This window comes from Anoplophora glabripennis, unplaced genomic scaffold (genome assembly GCF_000390285.2).
Source record: "Anoplophora glabripennis isolate ALB-LARVAE unplaced genomic scaffold, Agla_2.0 scaffold222, whole genome shotgun sequence".
NCBI classification, from domain to species: Eukaryota; Metazoa; Arthropoda; class Insecta; order Coleoptera; family Cerambycidae; genus Anoplophora; species Anoplophora glabripennis.
The window spans coordinates 82,905-103,417 of record NW_019416366.1 but is presented as its reverse complement, the minus strand read 5'-3'; the positions used below and the strand labels follow the sequence as shown (position 1 = coordinate 103,417).

Genomic DNA, 20,513 nt, shown 5'->3' with positions numbered 1-20,513 from the left:
GTGTTTACACGTGTTTGGGCAAAATTTTGAACAGTTGTTGTTACATCAGGTATGTCAAATTATTTTATTATTTAAAACCACAAATTAATTTTATCAATTAATAATAGCAATAGCGGCAAAAGCAGTTGAATTTGCTGATATAAAATAGGTGTTATAAAATTTTATTTATTTCTTTCCTTGGGATAGAAATTCTTTTAATTTTTTGTCCGTTCATTTTTTATTACACTTTGTCGCCGTGCCGGTCGCCGACTGCATGATTTGCCTTGCGTCAGGTCAAGTTTTACAGTGGACCAGTTTCCAGTGCCGCGCAGGAGTGTATTTTTAAATCATGTTCCAACTGCTCTTTTTGATTTTTTTTACAAAACTGTATTTGTAATAGTCACCTGTACATTCAAAATTTTTTTTTGGATAAGTTCTGAGTCACCCTGTATATCACATTCATTGAGTACAAGGATCGCACTTTTTAACGCGGACTTTCAGTTAATTACTCACAAAAACCAAAAACCAACATCAAATTGACAATAGTTTAATCAAGATGATCAAGTGTTCTAAATCTTCGGCTGGAAAGATCATGTTCTACCTTTGCTGAGACGGGAATTGATTTACTTTGGAAGATACAGTGTGAAGAAGAAGAAGAGGAGGAGGAGCAATTTTGGTAATGGTGATGAATATGAACGAATCTCTTAAAACGTTCTTTCCAATAAAAATTTGGAAACTGAAGCATTAAATTTTGCGGCAAATTGTAAACAAATGAATAACATCATATTTTAAGAACGGCCATTTTTTGTTGGCTTAAAAATAGATAAGTAATATTTCTGTTTTTTATATTTAGATTTGTCCAATTAAAAAATGTTTCTACACAGTTTTCCAAGTATTTGGGACACTGTGTATCCGTAAGCATCTCTACAACACATTGCTCTTCAAGTGTTCAAGTCCCTCTCCGGTTTTAACGTCTCCGCGTCAATAACAACAAACTTCTCACCTTTAGCATTTCTGCAATTTCTTTCTGAGTGGGTAAACACGGACTGACCCGGTTTAAATGTCAACAAATCTGTTTTCTCTTCACGGTTCAAGTCGCCGAGAGAATTCCGAATTTAGCTGCTGCTCTCCACTTTGCATCGCCGCCAGTTTTTTCCCTTTGAACTTGTCAAGTCAAGGCCGACCTGACCATTGTGCCAAGTGGCTTTTGTGCCCGATCGAACAAAGAGGCTTCGAACCTTGAATGGCTGTGCCGAGCTACTCTGTTTCGGTGAATGGGGACAATTCCACGATTTTAATTCAGGCGGATTCTGTTTTGCTCGTTAAAACTGAACCGCGCGCGAACAGGTAAATTTTACTGCGGGACCATTGAGAGTTACGACCACTACAGAAATATCGTAGCAGAAGACAGGTTTTATGGAGGACGCAGTTACTGTCTGCAAGTAACTTAATATTCATATTTTATAGCTGGTAAACGCTGTCATTACATGGGCATGTCCGGAGGAGGAGAAGAGTTAAGTTACTTCTAAAATTGCATAATAAGAAATAAGATGTAAAAAAAAACAATTAAAGTGGTATAAAATTTCACATTCGTGAATAAAATTACAACTGCCCAATAGCAAAAACCATTTACAAGGAAATTACACAAAAATTAAAACAACCGATGTTATACAGGGTGTTTCATAATAGTATGTCTTTATTCAGGGGGCAAATCTGCGCATGATTTTAAGTAAAAACGTTCATATAAACTTATGTCCGTAAATGTCCTTCGTTACCATGACACAGGATGTTAAAGTTCCAATAATTTTTCTGTTTTTTCTTTGTATCTTCCATAATTTTTGAGATATGTACCTCAAATTTGGAACATAGGCTAACTTAGATTACCTGCATCATTAGCCGCATCTAATAAATATTAACTATTTTTTAATCAATTAATGATACAGGATAACAAAGAATAAACAAGGCTAATTAATACATTTCAAAAGTCATCGGTTGATGTTTTAAAAAGTCGTTACTATTTAGTTAAAAAGAAATAACTAATCAACAACTACAATAAAGCAAACAGTATTATGTATAAAATAAAACGTTTGAAATATTAATTCTAAATTGTACACTAAACGTAAGTTTTGGAAAGAGAAACAATAAGTTAACTTTGACATAAGAAGGTGCATTTTCATAATTTAGCGAGTTACAAGAAATTATTTTTTATTTTTTTGCTCGAAAACAGCAGCAGATACGAAAACATTGCAAAAAACAAAAAAGTGACCAGGGAATTAAACCCTTGTTCTAGAAAAATCCAATGGCGTATCGGAAGAAAGTTCGCGAAGATGAAAGGAGGCCCAACCCCAGAAAAAGTATCACCCTGTAGATCGTGACAACTATTAGGTAGGGCTAATGATGCAGGTAATCTAAATTAGCCTACGTTCCATATTATTTGAGCTACATATTTCAAAAACTGTGGGAGATACAAAGAAAAAACAGAAAAATTATTGAAACTAACATCCTGTACTACGGTACCTAACCAAGCATTCACGGACTTATATGAACTTTTTTACTTAAAATCATACGCAGATTCACCCTCCTCAATAAAGACATGCTTTTATGAAACACCCTGTATATAAAGGCAAAATAATAAGAGAAAAGACAGTAAAAATATACATTAAGAGAAATACAAAGACAAATAAAAAGAAGAAAACAACAAACATGTACTAGGAGAAGAGAACATAAATACTGATCTTCAATTCAAGTCTGTTTGTGTCAAGATTTCAGGATAATCAGTTTCACTATTCACAGAGAAAAACAGAAGTGTCAAGACTGTCAACCTTGTTATCGATTGATAGCAAGTCATGGGGATGTCCTACAGGTGGATAAAATACATTTGATTTAAAATAAACGTGATCTAAATGTATTTATGATACCAGACTATAAACAAATTAAATAAATATTAGTCTGGACGATCCCGAGCATCTTCCACAATCGCACTGATTTTTTTCATAGTAGATTTCATACTAATATATTGAAGTCATAATTTTTTTTTTAAATTTCAAATTTGCAACCTGGAAAGTTTTTATATTTTTTAGCCTTAGTTGCAAAATGAAATATGCGACGCACGCGCGTGATATAGTTATATATTATTACATATTCGGAAAGTTTATGAAAAGAGCTTTAAGTTAAAAAAAATCGTCAAGATTCGTTGAAAAACAGCAGAGTTACGGACTGTGACGAAGGAATCTTGACGATTTTTTTTACTTAAAGCTCTATTCATAAGCTTTCCGAATATGTAATAATATATAACTATATCACGCTCGTGCGTCGTATATTTCACTTTGCAACTAAGGCTAAAAAATAAAAAAAAATTCTAGGTTGCAAATATGAAATTAAAAAAAAAATGATAGATTTCAATGTATTATTATGAAATCTACCATGAAAAAAATCAGTGCGATTGTGGAAGATCCTCGGGATCGTCCAGACTAATAATTAGTTAATTTGTTTATAAGGCCATAACTTGTAAACTATTCAACTTACCGATTCCAGATTTCGTGTGAGTTATTAGACAGTGATAAGGAATGAGAGGATGCGATGCCAAAACGTTCTGGTAATAATAACGCAGTTTATAAATGTTTAATTCAAAAGTCATAAATAAACTTCTTCTGTTTATAACTTTTGATCTAATCAATATTTTTTGACGCTCGAGGGCTAGTTTTGTAGGTCTTTTGAAGACGAAAAAAAAGTACTTTACTGTTTTCTCGTGGAAATGAACGGAAAAAAGTTATAAGCGAAAAACGTGAATTTACGTAAAAATTATACAATTAACCACCCTGTAAACAATCTTCCCCCCATTTTTATGACTGTGGAAACTAATATGTTATTGTACATGATATTTAGTATCTATAGTGGTAAATTCAGCTTGTCGAAACAAAAAGTCGCCTCCAACTCTATATTTCCGGTTTATATTTGAGCACGATTTGAAAATATTAATATCGTAAAAGTTCTCGGAAAAATGTAGCTATTACTTTAACATACTAATTCTCAATACCACAACAGATGTGAAAAATTTTTTTCAAATTTTTTCATCGAGATCGTATTAGCAAAACACCCTGTACAACAGCAGTTGATCTCTCCGACAGTGATCAAAGTCCCTCTCCCGGTCGAATAACACATACGGATGACCCCACGACATCGGATATCAACTATCACGAGCGCCGTTCTTTTTTTATGCGGCAGGATGTCGGGCCGTTCGGAACGTTAATCCTTTTTTAGCCATTTCCTGTCGTGTGCCGGCGCTCGCCCCTTGTCGCGAATTAAGGCTTAAATTACACCCGAGTTATTCATTCACCGTCTCCCATCCTCGTCTACGACTCGGCCAGTTTCGCACAGGCGCTATATATAGAGTAACAACGCCTGTGCCGTATCGATTTTTTCGCACGTAGCGGAAATACGTGTTCACAGACTCTGGCCTCTGACGTCAATACCCGCGACTTGACATCGCATTTCCGGCTGGGCCATTCTACCGTCCGAATCTAGCCGGATCCGGTCGATAGGCGGGGGCTGTTCACTATTGGAATCGCTAATAGAACGGACGGTAAGCCGTTTGGAACCACTTCCGGAACACGGATAAGAAAGAAACGTCCGTAGAAAATCCTGGTGGTACGGTTCTTAAAATCGCCGTGATATTTATAATAATTTGTTTTTCCACAAGGTCAGGTTGCGAAACGGCTATTATTCTCGATGTATATGTGTGGTGTGTAATTTGGATCGTTTCCTTCTCGGTTTATTTACATAAGGATTTCGCAACTTCGTAAGCACTATTATTTACTATATACACGCTGCGAAGACGTAAGGTCAGACTAAATGAGATGCTGCGCAAACAAGGCATATCAATTATTTGCACAATGGGCAGCTCAATCTGCGAATATATCGAAAAAGTTCTTGCCAGACTGTTAGCTATTAGATCATATAACGTCTGAAACCACAAAACAAGCCCACACTTAACTATAGTAGGATCGTATTCGATGCAAAGTATAGCAAAAAGTTGTCTTTCTTTTATCAAAGGAAAATCGTGTCATCATTTTTAGGAGGCGTAAGATAAATCATTTCAAATTTAAAATGAAAGTCAATGTAAAGTCTGAAATACCGCTGCATACGCACTGTGTTCTGGTAGTAGCTGTAGTCGCCCAGGTGCATCGAGTGTACGAACTGGTCGGTTATACGTCAAATACTAACCTGGCGAGCTTTGCCGTCAATTAGAGAGCGCTTCCAAAAAACAAGTAAACAACAGTGGCGCGTAAAATGTAGTACATATGTGGAATTTAGGAAACAAATTGGATTTATAATAAATTACATTTAAAATAAATAGTTTATGAGATTAAAGGAATTTTTGTAGGAACAAGGATGCCAGACCTGAACTGATCCCCTCGTCTCTTCATAATGTATAAAGAAATTATTCAATTTGTAAAACCCTTAAAAGCGTACTTCATTGGTTCCCTTGACAGGCAATGATTTATTACTTTGCATCGAATATGATCCTACTATATGTACATCTTAAAAACTGATTATTACAGACCATTACCAAGAAGAAAAGAAGGCCATAACATTGGACTTGGGATGTCACAATGCCACACAATGAAAAATGGGATCTTATGTACAATTTTAGCAAATTATAAAATTTTACACTCACGTGTATAAAGGTTACACATCATTGTGTCATATCATCATAGCATGATACATAATTTTCTCTTTGAAATGGATAAGTTTGATCAGGAAGTTGGAATATTAGTTGCTATATAGCATGTTATAAATAAATAAGCGTAAGTAAATGATAAATGAGCGTATAGGCAACCAATGATAAACATATTGATGGATTAAACCTGCAATTGGTCTCATTGCAACCAGTTTACTTGAGCAAATGAGCCCAAGTCTTCTTATTCTGCTGTCATAGAGAAGCAGGCGCTATTTGTTGTCAAGTCGAAGCTCGAACAGAAATGGATACGTAAATACAGATTTGCATACATTTGACCGTAGCAAAATAACAATTAGACATTTTAAGATTTTATCAATTCATTCAGGGTCTTTCTATTCCATCTGTTATGTTGAATAATTTCTTTCATTTTTAATTTAATATCCGTTTCTTGTTTTAATTTTTTTATTTCATTGGGCATTTCTGTCATTGAAAAGAAATAAAGACAAAAAGACAGTCAAAGGGTTGATTTTGACCTTACCACAAATATATCTTCTAATGAATGTTGGATAATTGTTCACGATTATACTGTACCAAGACAAGTTATTAGTTTGGAAAACTCGTCTGTTTTCATTCTCAAAACCATAATTATAATAACTGACAGTCAAGTGTGAAGTTTTTTCCAGTTATTTTTATGTGAGTTTCTAGAACGAGAAAAGAGACATTTTTGAAGCATTAACGACTTGTCATGTGTTACACTGTACAATCGTGAACGATTGTCTACTTTTTAGTGTGAGATATTTGTGGTTAGGCAAAACCAAATTTATAAAATCAAACATTTGACTAATCCTCTTGACTTAAGAGGTAATTATTTAAAATTTGTTTTTGGTTTCAAAGTGACAGAAACGCCCAATTAAAAAAGAAGAGAATAAACAAACATGCCACATGTTTGTCAGTGTCTAACCTTACGTGGCGCTCATTGTGCGGCACACACGATTCATTGTAGTCAGAATACTTTCTAGCATTCATCATTGCACATCTTTTAAAATTTTTACTCATCACGTTACGTTTGAAAAGCTGTAAAAAAATTCACAAACAAAGATTCAGAAGTGCAACGTCGAAAGAAGTAAAAATCGAGTTTGCAAGGCCAATATCAGTTATTTTTTAAACTTAGAGTATCACTATTTTAAACTTATTGTAAATTTTGCTGGTACTAAATAAAAATTATTAAGATTTATTTGTATATGGAATTTTTTTGGATAGATTTGTTGAAACTTTTGCAAATTCTCGCCTATACGGCCCTGCACCATATAATGTCAAAACATACGTACGACGTAGGAGTTGTTATCGAAAAATTGGCGCAGGTAAACAAGACGAGTGTGTAATTAACAACAGAGATATTTGGGATCTCGAAACACGGCCGACTTTAGACAAATGGATTTTGCAATAGGACGATGATGAGATACAGCAAAATAAACCTCGTTTAACAGCCAAATGAATTTACTAATCTCTAGTTCAGTATGAAATTAAGCAATTGCTGTTTTATTTATATACCGTTCGCTTTCAAGACCGTTTCAAAACCCCAGTCGCTTGTTTCACAAACGAATGCCATTTTAACGTGGGTACGGCTGAATGTTTGCAACATTTCCTTACTTCAGCGAAGCCTGAAAATGAAAAAGGGCAGATCTGGTTCCCCGCACGCTCCGACCGCCGGGACAAGAAAATTACCTCATACTTTAACGCAAAAATCTAGTAAAAATGTCACGAAAACGACAGTTAGCGAGTAACAAAAATGTCGAGGCCGCCGACTTTATAAAACTATTGGAAATTTCTGAACCAGTCCAAAACAAAATGAATAAATTAACTTCACACAATCATTGTCTGTCGACATAGTTCTTGTTACGAATGAATTTCTAATAAATTTAATAAAGGGTATCATTAAGAGTTGCAAGACATATGCCTGTAGGATTTTACGAAACAACCGGGCAAAAACTGCTAAATTTTCATTGCTAAACGGATCTAGTGAATGTTAAGAAATCAATAATTACCAATGAGGCAACTCATTAAATCCTTGACTAAAATATACCCGTTCCTTGGCTGGCGGCCAGTATGATTAACGCTTTTAAAATTCACAGAAGGTCAAGTTTAAAGGTCGGTAAAAATCGACAAGTAATCTAGCCACGGTTGATAACACCGCCCCCAAAAAAGCAGATGTTGAAATGTGACCAATAATCGAAAAACAACAGAACGGACATTTCCAGTTCAAAGAACGTATCAATATACCAAGTTTTTCTACGCAAATACGGAAAAAGTTTGCCATTACACTATAACCAACCGCAAAGGTCACGAAATATTACAAATTAATTACGTAAATTGCGTCAAAGCCTCAAAGCTAAGAAAAACAACAAAGTTACGAAACACTTCTAAAGTGTAAAACAAAGAAATTCTCTGAGCCACCCCTGCAGAAACAAAAATAAAACGCCAGCTATACAATCAATTGACTCACTCAGCCAAGTAACAGATTTGCTAAATTACGAATAGCGCTTCGAAGAACACGCATCACGAAAATTAAATCATTTATACGGACAATCGTTGAGTAAGCCCGCCGACCGCGGCTACCTATCTTGAAAAAGTGTCGAAACCGCTTCGCGACATCGTTTCGAAAACCGCACGTCCAATACATAAACCACAGAAATGTTATCAACAGGAGTTATCAGCGCCTGGCATTTCCAAAAAGCACCTTTTGGGTGCGCCCATCTTTCACAAGAATGTATAAATCTTCGCGAAACAATGGCAGAATTTCCTCATACCGAGCGCAACAACAGATTTCCAAACACCCGAACACGACCGTTGCGGCATGGAGTTGCATCGCGTTTCATCAGTCTCCCAAATCGTCCTTTTCCTCTGCAACACGTCGCCGAAGGCCAGGGGTTCAGCCAATTCCCCAGATTAAGATCTAGTTAGCCAAACAATCCATCCAACTAGGATTAAAAGTTGTTAAAATTGCAAAGGTATGTCAGTGCGTATCATAAGCGTACAAGTGGGAGAGACGTACTATTATTTTCAAATCTCAGTTATTCCAATAAATGTTTTTAAAAATGAAATTGTGCGAATGTTAGTAGTAGTCAATCTGAAATTAAAAGTAGTCGTAAACGAGCGGTTTTAACAGATCAAGAACGTGGTATGATAATGTGTATGTGCGGATATGTGCGGTGAGTGAAATGGAAATGCGCAGTTCCTTAACAAAAGTGTGTGTCTGAAGTGTTTATCATGCGTTGAAAAGTGGCGAAAGTGAAAAGCGTAAAAGCGAAACACGTAGCACGAAAAAAAAAGAGAAATTTACAATACTTTGTTTTAAAAGTGAATTTCCAGCATTAAAGAAAATTTACATTGCAATCGCAGAAGGCGAAGACACGTCTACGTACTCGTAGATTGCTCCGATTGCCATAGATAAAGCGCCTTACTGCAGTAGACGAAGAATCGCCAACTTCTGCATGGAAAGAAAAAATCATGGAATGGTTGAATGAAAAATATATCGATATAAAGGTACGATGTTAAAAGAACAATTATTAGCAGTTGCACGAGGAGAAAAAGCTAAATACATAAAATATGTACTGGATCAAATGGATCAAGCTAGCATGTTACACTTCTTCAATTGCCACCTTATCACTGTGACCTGAACCCCATTGATCTAATTTGGGGGAACCTAAAAATTACATGGCACGAAATAATACTAGTTTTAAACTAGGAGATGTACAAATATTGCAAGAGGCAATCGGGTAACAGCGGAGACATGGATATCAAAAGAACAACGAATGTAAGACCTCGATGTAACAGTAGAGGATATAATAGAATCACTATAGAAGAGGTACCTTCGGAAGGTAGCAGTGATAGCGTTAGTGACAGTGATAGCGACAACTGTAATCAGCAATTACTAATTTTACTAATGTAATGTTTTTACAAGTTGCAATCTATCGGTTTGCTCAATAACACAAATTCAAAGCATATGAGGAGCGACAAAAAATACTTTTAATTAAATCTTGGTGTTACAAACCATATTGAAGTGTTTGGAAGCATAATTTTTTAATTATTCTTCCGAGCACTGGACATGGAAGAACTCAAAACTGATCCAATAAGTCGCAGGTAACAACCCCGAATTCTCTTATGAACAGTTTTCTTTTTCTTCTCTCTAAAACATCAGCGATGGCTACGAGCGTTCAATCATTCGTTCGATTAGGATTTAGTTGACTGAGTATCCTCCATACGAGCGAGTACACGTGTCTAAAAATTGAGCAACGCGTTTATGATTACTTCATCGCGGCAGCGGTTTAGAATGTCTATTAATATCATTATTACATTCTTAGCGGGCGTGGCCTCCTCGTCAATAACGCACCGGTACGCCGGGCGCTACTCCGTTGTTTCTCATTGTTGTTGTTGCCCAAATCCACCGGAAGTCGAACTTCCAGCTGCGCAGAGCGGATGTTCATCGACACATCTTTTGTGCCCATCTGATGGATACACGCCCAGCCGCAAAATTGATATTGCCTCTTTCACGGCGAGTTTGCGGCGAGATGCCTCCCCGGCGGAGTTGCCAGGTCTCCAGAACCAGATTTAGCCTCAAATTTACTTGCAGAGCAGAATAAATCATCAGAAATGCAGGCGATGCGTCTTAAATTGGTCAATTATTACTTTTATCTTGTGATAGAAAATTTTTACTTTTAAATAAAGAAGAGAAAAATCACAGGTACATCACGTCGCACCTTAGATCCGTTGTACCATTTCATTAGTTTCAGTTTTCACCACGGAATTTGAGAAAACAAACAAGATAAGTTTTTCTCAGTTTCAAATGTACACCCTGTAAATGCTTAAGGAGGTACATCGGGGTCCGAGGGAAGTGAGAAGCGCAGGGGGGATCCTATGTTTTTCTTATGGGACTAAAACCCGCTGCCAATTTGAAAAACTTAAATTCTATTTAAGTAGTTTTAAATTATATTTAATGAACGCATAAAGACTATGTAGATGTGGCAACAGCGCTAATAATTGACTAGCAGTTGTACACACTGCGAACCTACAGACCTCGGACATCGGAGATATTGTGCGTCAAATTTGGGTAAAGATGCGTACGCTTTCAAAATGTATTTGTGTGTAAACTATTATACTAATTCAATATATAGCAAATATATCGTATTATCCTCGCGAAGATTTGTATCCTTTATTTAAAATACGTAAATCATGTGAACTGGTAAAACAACGAGAATTATGTTAATTTAGTTCTAAAGAAATGAAATGACCCTCGCGCCCATCTCTCGTCCAAGTCAAAGAAAATGGATGCAATTTTGAAGGTTCTGTGATAGAAATTACATTATTACTCACTGTTCGTGTTTTTCATCTCTATTTTAGTAATGTTACAAAAGTTTTGCAACTACATATAACTAATTTTTTAGATATAAAGTTTGCTGAGAAATATTTGTTCCTTTGTTATTCCGTACAAATGCTTTTATCTTAAGTATTACTAATTATATTAATCAAGTAAAGAAAACTTTATGTAACCCTAAATAATGCTGGGTACGGATTACGATGTTTTTATAAACCATTAAATATATTAAAAGGATTTATCAACTGTATTTTTTATTCCAATAAATATATCACAGCTTCCTAGTCTTCTTTAATTAATCTAGTTTTTTAAAAACATAAAAAATCATCTGTTGTGGATAATTTATTGTTGATAACAATGTACATGGGATTTAGGAAAAATGTATATGTTTGAAATCAATTTCGTTTCTATCAAGTCTTTCAAATGTATTACCTCCTTGCTCAGCTGATTGCGACGTTGCCACATTAATCCTCAAGTCAGACAGAAATGCAATCATTGGTTTCTGTTTCTAATTAATACAGCTCTACTATGTACAAAACTTACATTAGTTTTACATCAAAAATAAGATAATATTGGTGTACTATCTATAGAAAAGTTTTGTTTCACAATTTTTTCATTTTTTTCTTAGTTATGGGCAAAAAAGAGCCACACCGTCCATCTTCGCCATATAAACCTAAGTTAAAATGAACAACTTTCAACAACAATATCTCAAAATCTAGATTAAAAAAAAAATTCAAAAAAAATGACGCACAGAGGGAGTACTGGATAATACGTTATATAAATTTCAAGTACATCTGTGCATTTGAGTAAACCCGATGTACCTCCTTAATAGCTAAAAGTAGTTTGAATATAATTTAAGGCAAAACATTGTTATCGCAGCATTTTAAAAACGTCAAAAAAATATGTGTCCTTTTCAAATTTCAAGTAAATATTTTAACCAGTGTGGAAAACTATGTATTTTTAAAAAGACTTTTTGTTGTATTTTGCTGGTAGTAATAAATAGTATCTGTTCATAGTACTGCATTTTTTTCTCCAGTTCTGAGGCGAGACGCGACGATCCGGCAACGCGGCCTTCCCGTTTTTTACCTGAATTGAACGAGTTGGCCGAAAGAACGAGTTTATTTTTAATTTCAGACTTGCACGGTAACAAAGAAGAGGAGGAGAGGTAGAGCGGCGTATGCTGAAAACAGGAAGCCGTGCTCATTGCGAAATTGTGAACTCGACCTCTTTTTTAGAGAACAATACCGCGAGCTCCCATGACGATGATGCGGCGGAATCGTCGATAGTCGTTCCCTTCGAGCACAAAGGAAGAACAAAGACAGTTTTAATATGGTGTATTGTTTAGATTTCGTGACTTTCTAGCAGCGGGATCAGAGCCGGCTTCAGGTTCAACTTGCCCATGCCATAACGCCGTTCATGGCAAATAAAAACATATTTTGACATAGTATTTAAAGATGCTTTAAAAAATCTCCAATGTTTCCAAAGAAAGAAATTTGAAAGTTTGGTAATTTTTTAAGCACGAATCCCTGAAGTTCTCTATTTATTGGTCCATTTCCGATATTTAAGAAAATCGAAAGTGGGGCACTTTTTCCAATAAACTAATCCCAAAGGAATTGAAAGCACTAGCTAATAAAGAAATTAGAACATATTCAAAAGAGACAAAAACTCACCTTTGGGGGTCAGCGAACACGAACTTCCTCAGTTTCAGGTCCCTGAGGACGATGCCGTTCTCGTGGCACACCTGGACGGTCTCGGCGATCTGCTTGAAGAGCCTCTTCGCCTCCGATTCCCTAAGCCTCTTCCTCGACCTCACGTACGAATGCAGGTCTCCGTGAGCCTTAGGAAACACCAGGTAGAGGTAACGATTCCTGGCTATCACCTCGTGCAGGGAGGACACCCTTGGGTGAAAGTCCAGGCGATAGTGGGCGGACACTAGGGAATGGCTGTCGCGGGAGACAATCTGAAAGAGAAGTATTCCTCATTTTTCCACACTACAGAGATTGGTAAATATAACAGTTGTTGATTAAGTAATGAAAAAGTCCCAGTATTCCAAAACGCATGTGTTGTCTTTCTTTTAAGTACATAAAAATAGCTTTGTTGAGAAATTGGTATTGTAATGAATTTAAGTCATGTTTTATTAATATTTCTCGGAAATCTCATTGTGAATAGTAAATCCAGTCACCAGGTATTTAAAACAAAAGAACGGACGCCAAGTCAACTGCGTTTAGTGCTAAAAATAGCACGTGTTGCATTCTTGATTACAAATCGTTTAAATCCAAGTCTTTTTTTTCAGTTTTTGGATTGGAACCTTGAAACTAAATAGTCCTGTTTTAGATACCCAGTAGTGATGGAGAGGTGCTGGAATTTGACATTCCTAATTATTTCCTGTTATTTTTTATTAGTCCAATCAGTTGGTGCTCAAGAAGGGGGTTGCCTGTGAAGTTTTAGGGGAGTTTTGAAAATTGGTATATTTATAGATTTTGACGTGCTCTTTCCGAATTTTTAATTTGCCACCTCTTTTTTTTCCGGAAGTAGCTGCTATATTGGAAAAATGGCGCTCCAAAACAGTTTTTTGACGATATTTCCTTTCTGACTCACTTTACGGTGAAAATAGTTATGTAATAAATTAAACTAGAGAACATTTCCTATAATTTATGTATTAACCTTTTTTCTGTGAAATGAATTGTTTCGGCGTACGAGCGCCGCAAAATCTACTCCCACAGGCGTATTGGCCAACAAACTTATTTCTACAACACCATGAGGTAGAATTCCTGGCTCGTTTTTTTTTAGTGGTATTCCCAGTAGGCCTAATCCACATGTGATGCACTGTTGACTAAATTTAGTGCATTCTCCTTCGCTTCGCTATCCCTGATGGACCAGGTTTTGCGAGTTCTTCGTCTTCAGAACTGAGCAAATTCTCACGGATAGGAAGTTCAGGACCTTCATTCTCGATTTCGTTGAAGGTTTGCTGAAGAATTGTCTCCGTATCTTCCTCTTCACCAGTGTCTTGCAGATCAACATCCGAATTGTCGTAGGTACCTACCACTGCAATTCGCGCAGATAACGTAGCACTTTAGTCCAGCCTTTCTGCATCCACAGGCTCCCCAACATCTTTTTTTACATTTACAAGAAATTAGTTTTAGTAATTTTGCTGGAGCTGGGGGCTTAAGTGTGGTGGCAGGAATTAGACCATTCTTGCATTTTTTCTCTCTTACTCTACTCTATACCACTTCTGAACCTGGTGATAGGTTCGGAACGAATGTTGTCGTGCTGCTGCTTCTGTTAATACATAAATTATAGGAAATGTTCTCTAGTTTAATTTATTACATAACTATTTTCACCGTAAAGTGAGTCGGAAAGGAAATATCGTCGAAAAACTGTTTTGGAGCGCCATTTTTCCAATATGGTGACTACTTCCGCAAAAAAAAGAGGTGGTAAAGTAAAAATTCGGAAATAACACGTTAAAATCTATAAATATACCAATTTTCAAGACTCCCCTGAAACTTCACAGGCAAAACTTCCAACTGATTGGACTATATGTACATTCAATTATTTGGTAACATAAGCAATGATAATCGTGTGACCCTATGTCAATGCCAATATAAATAGTCATAGGGTCGAATCCTAAGGCATTGTTATTGAAATGTGACATCTGATTTGCGTAATATTTCGCAGATATTCTATTTAACATAGATACGTGGAATTATGATCAGATTAATTTTCGCCGACCCAGCTTCTCTCACGTAGCTTCTCTTATCACAGATAAAAACTAAAAATACCAGATATATTTGCAGTGAAACCAAGAAAAGAATAGAGCAATACTATTTCAAAATTGATTTTAATGTGTACAGCAATATAGGAAGTTGCATTGGCAAATTTCGTCACTACTAGGGCTGTGTCCGCTTTTGTGCGCAATATTGGCCTTGTTGTCTCTTTCTCCCCGATAGATGGAGAAATGTCAGGTAGTTCGTGAGAAAATTAACATTAACGTGTCACGAACCAATACAATTTACATCTTTCCACGACTGTAATTATTTATTTCACAAATTTACCTCATACACAGGGCATGGCGTATAATACTGTGTTTATTTTAATTAAATGAATTTTGCTGTGGGTCACAGGGATCAAGGCGCTGCATAGGAAAGTCGTAACATTTCTATTTTTTTTAACCGGCCACGCTTGACAGATCACATGCAGGTAATGGAAATCGGTGATCGGATATTAGTATTTCATAACGTTTAAAAGTAAAGGGTTGGAATTATGTAAATGAGTTTTTTATATATGAAAAATGTATATAACAAATTTGTAAAACAAATTTTCATCAAAAATAAAAAAATTAGCCTAGTTTAATGTCCAAGGATTGTACATTGTAACCACTTTAAACTTTAAAAAAAATTCTCTCAATAATGTCCACACGCTATTGAGTTAAATTTTCACTCTATTAGTATGAGTACAACTGAGTGAAATTATTGCATCAGAAATGAGTGAGTTTTACTCAAATCTGAGTTGCTGCTAACTATCAATTGAGCGACTTTTGACTCTATTCTGAGTATATAAAAGAGTTGACTTTTTCTCTACTACGATTTAAATTTAACTATTATTGAGTCATTTTTACGCAGACTTGGTTTTTAATTAACTAAATATTGACTGCAAAAATAAATGATGATGAATTAGAATATACACTGTCGAAATTAATTCATTTCGCGGGGCCTCCTCCTGTCCTGGCTGAGATCCACCAGCTGAGACCCGCCGCCACTGTAGTCGAGATTACAGAAGTAATATGCAAGTGGTGGCATCTTCATGGCGCCATTCAAATTACTCGAAATTAATATACGTTTAATCTCAGTCAGTAATGAGGACATTTACTCTGATCTAGGTACAAGTGCACCAAATACGAGTTTAGGTGAAGAATTTATTTAAGGAGTACTCAGTTTTACAGTTAGTTTAAATATAATCACAAATGAGTGAAATGATCAAAATGCTCAATATTGAGTGAAAATGTACTCAATCATTTCACTAAATAGATTCACTCCGAACCTTTATTGCTTTCACCCAGACCGAATTTTTTAAAGTGTATATTCTCTTTAAATTTTAATTTAAATATCATCGTATTAAAGTCATAAATTACTAAGTTGCCACAGTGGTTTCTACACAGATGTTTTAGAGACAATATTTTAGGTCTCGATTAAAAAAATTGGTTAACTGATGGACGAATAGATTATCATATCCTATATTGTACGTTACAGATACGTAAGTATAGGAATAATTTAACTATCCCTTTATTTAACCAAATATTATCCTCGACCCAATATATCATTGTTTTTAATTATTGTAATCAAACCATTGTATTTAAACATAATTTCCAACAAAATAGTATTAACGGACACTTGTTCAGCACTACACGCCATACACCACGCCACGAGATGACCTAATGGGGAGGATGGGAATAGACAAAGACAACGCACGACAACCATAGAATGGGGTGGGGTAGACATAATGAGGACATTTACTCCGATTTATCTAATTATTTCACGGGATATTTTAGTGAAAATGCTCAATATTGAGTGAAAATGTACTCAATAATTTTACTCAATGAATTCACTCACACCACTTTTTGACAGTGTACATACCCTTTCAGTTTGTAGTTTCGTTAGACCCAAATATGTCACAATATTAACTTGTTTTCGAGCTACACAGAATTCTTTATCGGTGACCAAATTTGTTTGTTTATATTTGGCAACATATATCACAAGTTTATCAGTTACCGAGTTACCTTGCTTTTTATCTCCGTGAATTATCGGAGCCGTAAGTAGGCCTCTAAAACCCTATCGTTTTTCGCTAATGGGGGTTAAGGTGGGTCAATCACTAATTAACAATTAATACTGGTAACCTTTGCCGCAAATTAACGCCAACCTTGATTTTTAGCGTTGCGCAAGCCAGCGCACAATCCTATTAAGCCCAGATGTGTAGTAATTGAATATATCATTTACATACTGCCACCGAGTATTGCCAATAAGTCATATTGTGGATGTAAAAAACTCGTATAGTTGCTACCTGTTGAAATAACAATTTATCCGTTTCGAAACCAGATAGGTTCGGCTCAGGCGCATGCCTTATAAGGCCTACTGTTATCGCAACTACAACTATATTATTAGATCATACATAGTTTATGCTGAAAACAGTAATTCAGCTTAAAGAAAAGGAAAGACACTGTCTATAACTTGCAACTTTACTGTTTATCATTCCATTCTTTGTATTCTCAATATAAATACTTCACCTTGCAGGCTGTTACATCATAATTATTGAGCAATGCAATTTATTAAGCGAAATTAAAATATTAATTTGTCGCATTTCTATGTCGAGGATAAATAAATCTGTAATTTATTCCTAAGGCGTAAAGGTCTCACCTCTTGACACCAAATCGATTTTATTTTGATAAAATTCTAACGCGGATTCACAGTTTGCTTTAACCCTCAAGCTGATGGCAGGAGTGAAGCGGGGGACGGAGTATGCCGATTTTATTATTTGTAAGTTGACAGTCCTTGTCATGTATATAGGTATGCACTATCGGTCGTACAGTTGACTGCTTTAACCTATAAAATGTCAGATGAAGAACGAAGTCAGTAGAAAGGAAAATTTGTGACCAAAAGAAAGTATGTGTGCTTGAAAATTAGTAAAGAAAATAGCAAAAGCAGGAAAAAGCTGTTGAGGAGAATATTGTGGAGCCAGAACCTCCGCACACCGTACGAGGGCATCAACTAATCGACAAAGCATGCACTGCTCTTTTTGCAAAGAAATTTTAGGCATTTTAAAATGTCTACAAACTGTGATCACGAAATGATTTACGTGGAAAAGTTAAAAATAATACGAAATTGGCAGCATTTTTTCGTAGCACCCTATGTTCCTTAATCCTCGTGTGCAAGAGCGTTGTCAAAGCGTCTTAATTGCTATCGCCTTTAATTGTGATTTTAAGGGAAATAAATCCGAGATTTATTATTCGCAGTTCACAGAAATTATATCGAAATTATATGTAATTAATATCCGCACGCTTGCAACATGATGCAACGCGAAATTCAATTCCGATTAAAAACCATAAAACAACCGAAGGATAGAGAAAGGAATTGCACCTTATTCATTCGCGAAACTTATGATTAATTCTTTTTCAACTGATCTGGCGTGATCTGATCTAAACTTATTGCGTCTATTGGTGCGAAAGGAAAGGGCCTTCAAAATTCACAGACTAGAATTAATAAACATTCTCAGAACTAATGACGTGCATATTGTTAATTATCATGGTATTCACAAAGTTGCACAACGCCTTAATTAAAAAAAAATAATACACTTCCTCTAAAGACGAGGAAGAGTACGTAGAAAAATACATACAACACGAAATNTAGCACTGTATTTTTTTCTCCAGTTCTGAGGCGAGACGCGACGATCCGGCAACGTGGCCTTCCCGTTTTTTACCTGAATTGAACGAGTTGGCCGAAAGAACGAGTTTATTTTTAATTTCAGACTTGCACGGTAACAAAGAAGAGGAGGAGAGGTAGAGCGGCGTATGCTGAAAACAGGAAGCCGTGCTCATTGCGAAATTGTGAACTCGACCTCTTTTTTAGAGAACAATACCGCGAGCTCCCATGACGATGATGCGGCGGAATCGTCGATAGTCGTTCCCTTCGAGCACAAAGGAAGAACAAAGACAGTTTTAATATGGTGTATTGTTTAGATTTCGTGACTTTCTAGCAGCGGGATCAGAGCCGGCTTCAGGTTCAACTTGCCCATGCCATAACGCCGTTCATGGCAAATAAAAACATATTTTGACATAGTATTTAAAGATGCTTTAAAAAATCTCCAATGTTTCCAAAGAAAGAAATTTGAAAGTTTGGTAATTTTTTAAGCACGAATTCCTGAAGTCCTCTATTTATTGGTCCATTTCCGATATTTAAGAAAATCGAAAGTGGGGCACTTTTTCCAATAAACTAATCCCAAAGGAATTGAAAGCACTAGCTAATAAAGAAATTAGAACATATTCAAAAGAGACAAAAACTCACCTTTGGGGGTCAGCGAACACGAACTTCCTCAGCTTCAGGTCCCTGAGGACGATGCCGTTCTCGTGGCACACCTGGACGGTCTCGGCGATCTGCTTGAAGAGTCTCTTCGCTTCCGATTCCCTAAGCCTCTTCCTCGACCTCACGTACGAATGCAGGTCTCCGTGAGCCTTAGGGAACACCAGGTATAGGTAACGATTCCTGGCTATCACCTCGTGCAGGGAGGACACCCTTGGGTGAAAGTCCAGGCGATAGTGGGCGGACACTAGGGAATGGCTGTCGCGGGAGACAATCTGAAAGAGAAGTATTCCTCATTTTCCCACACTACTTACAAAAGGTAAAAACAAAAGTTGTTGATTAAGTAATGAAAAAATCCCAGTATTCCAAAACGCATGTGTTGTCTTTCTTTTAAGTACATAAAAATAGCTTTGTTGAGAAATTGGTATTGCAATGAATCTAAGTCATGTTTTATTAATATTTCTCGGAAATCTCATTGTGAATAGTAAATCCAGTCACCAGGTATTTAAAACAAAAGAACGGACGCCAAGTCAACTGCGTTTAGTGCTAAAGATAGCATGTGTTGCATTCTTAATTACAAATCGTTTAAATCCAAGTCTTTTTTTTTTCAGTTTTTGGATTGGAACCTTGAAACTCGGCCATATATATTTAATAGTTCTGTAATAATAGTGATAGAGAGGTGCTGGAATGCGGTATTCCTAATTATTTCCTATTATTTTTTATGTTCATTCAATTATTTGGTAACCCAAGCAATGAAAATCGTGTGACCCTATGTCAATGCCAATATAACTAGTCGTAGGGTCGAATCCTAAGGCATTGTTATTGAAATGTGACATCTGATTTGCGTAATATTTCGCAGGTATTCTATTTAACATAGATACGTGGAATTATGATCAGATCAATTTTTGCCGACCCAGCTTCTCTCACGTAGCTTCTCTTATCACAGATAAAAACTAAAAATACCAGATATATTTGCAGTGAAACCGAGAAAAGAATAGAGCAATACTATTTCAAAATTGATTTTAATGTGTACAGCAATATAGGAAGTTGCATTGGCAAATTTCGTCACTACTAGGGCTGTGTCCGCTTTTGTGCGCAATATTGGCCTTGTTGTCTCTTTCTCCCCGATAGATGGAGAAATGTCAGGTAGTTCGTGAGAAAATTAACATTAACGTGTCACGAACCAATACAATTTACATCTTTCCACGACTGTAATTATTTATTTCACAAATTTACCTCATACACAGGGCATGGCGTATAATACTGTGTTTATTTTAATTAAATGAATTTTGCTGTGGGTCACAGGGATCAAGGCGCTGCATAGGAAAGTCGTAACATTTCTATTTTTTTTAACCGGCCACGCTTGACAGATCACATGCAGGTAATGGAAATCGGTNCGGAAAGGAAATATCGTCGA

General features: G+C 36.1%; 1 protein-coding gene across 1 annotated transcript in view; it reads right to left on the bottom strand.

The window, feature by feature from the left end:
- Positions 1-20,513, bottom strand: part of LOC108907303 (tribbles homolog 2) — a 76,515-nt gene that overhangs the window by 47,689 nt on the left and 8,313 nt on the right. The window contains exon 3 of the mRNA XM_018710926.1: positions 19,082-19,371. Within this exon, the coding sequence (XP_018566442.1) occupies positions 19,082-19,371 (290 nt within the window). The remainder of the gene's footprint in view (positions 1-19,081; positions 19,372-20,513) is intronic.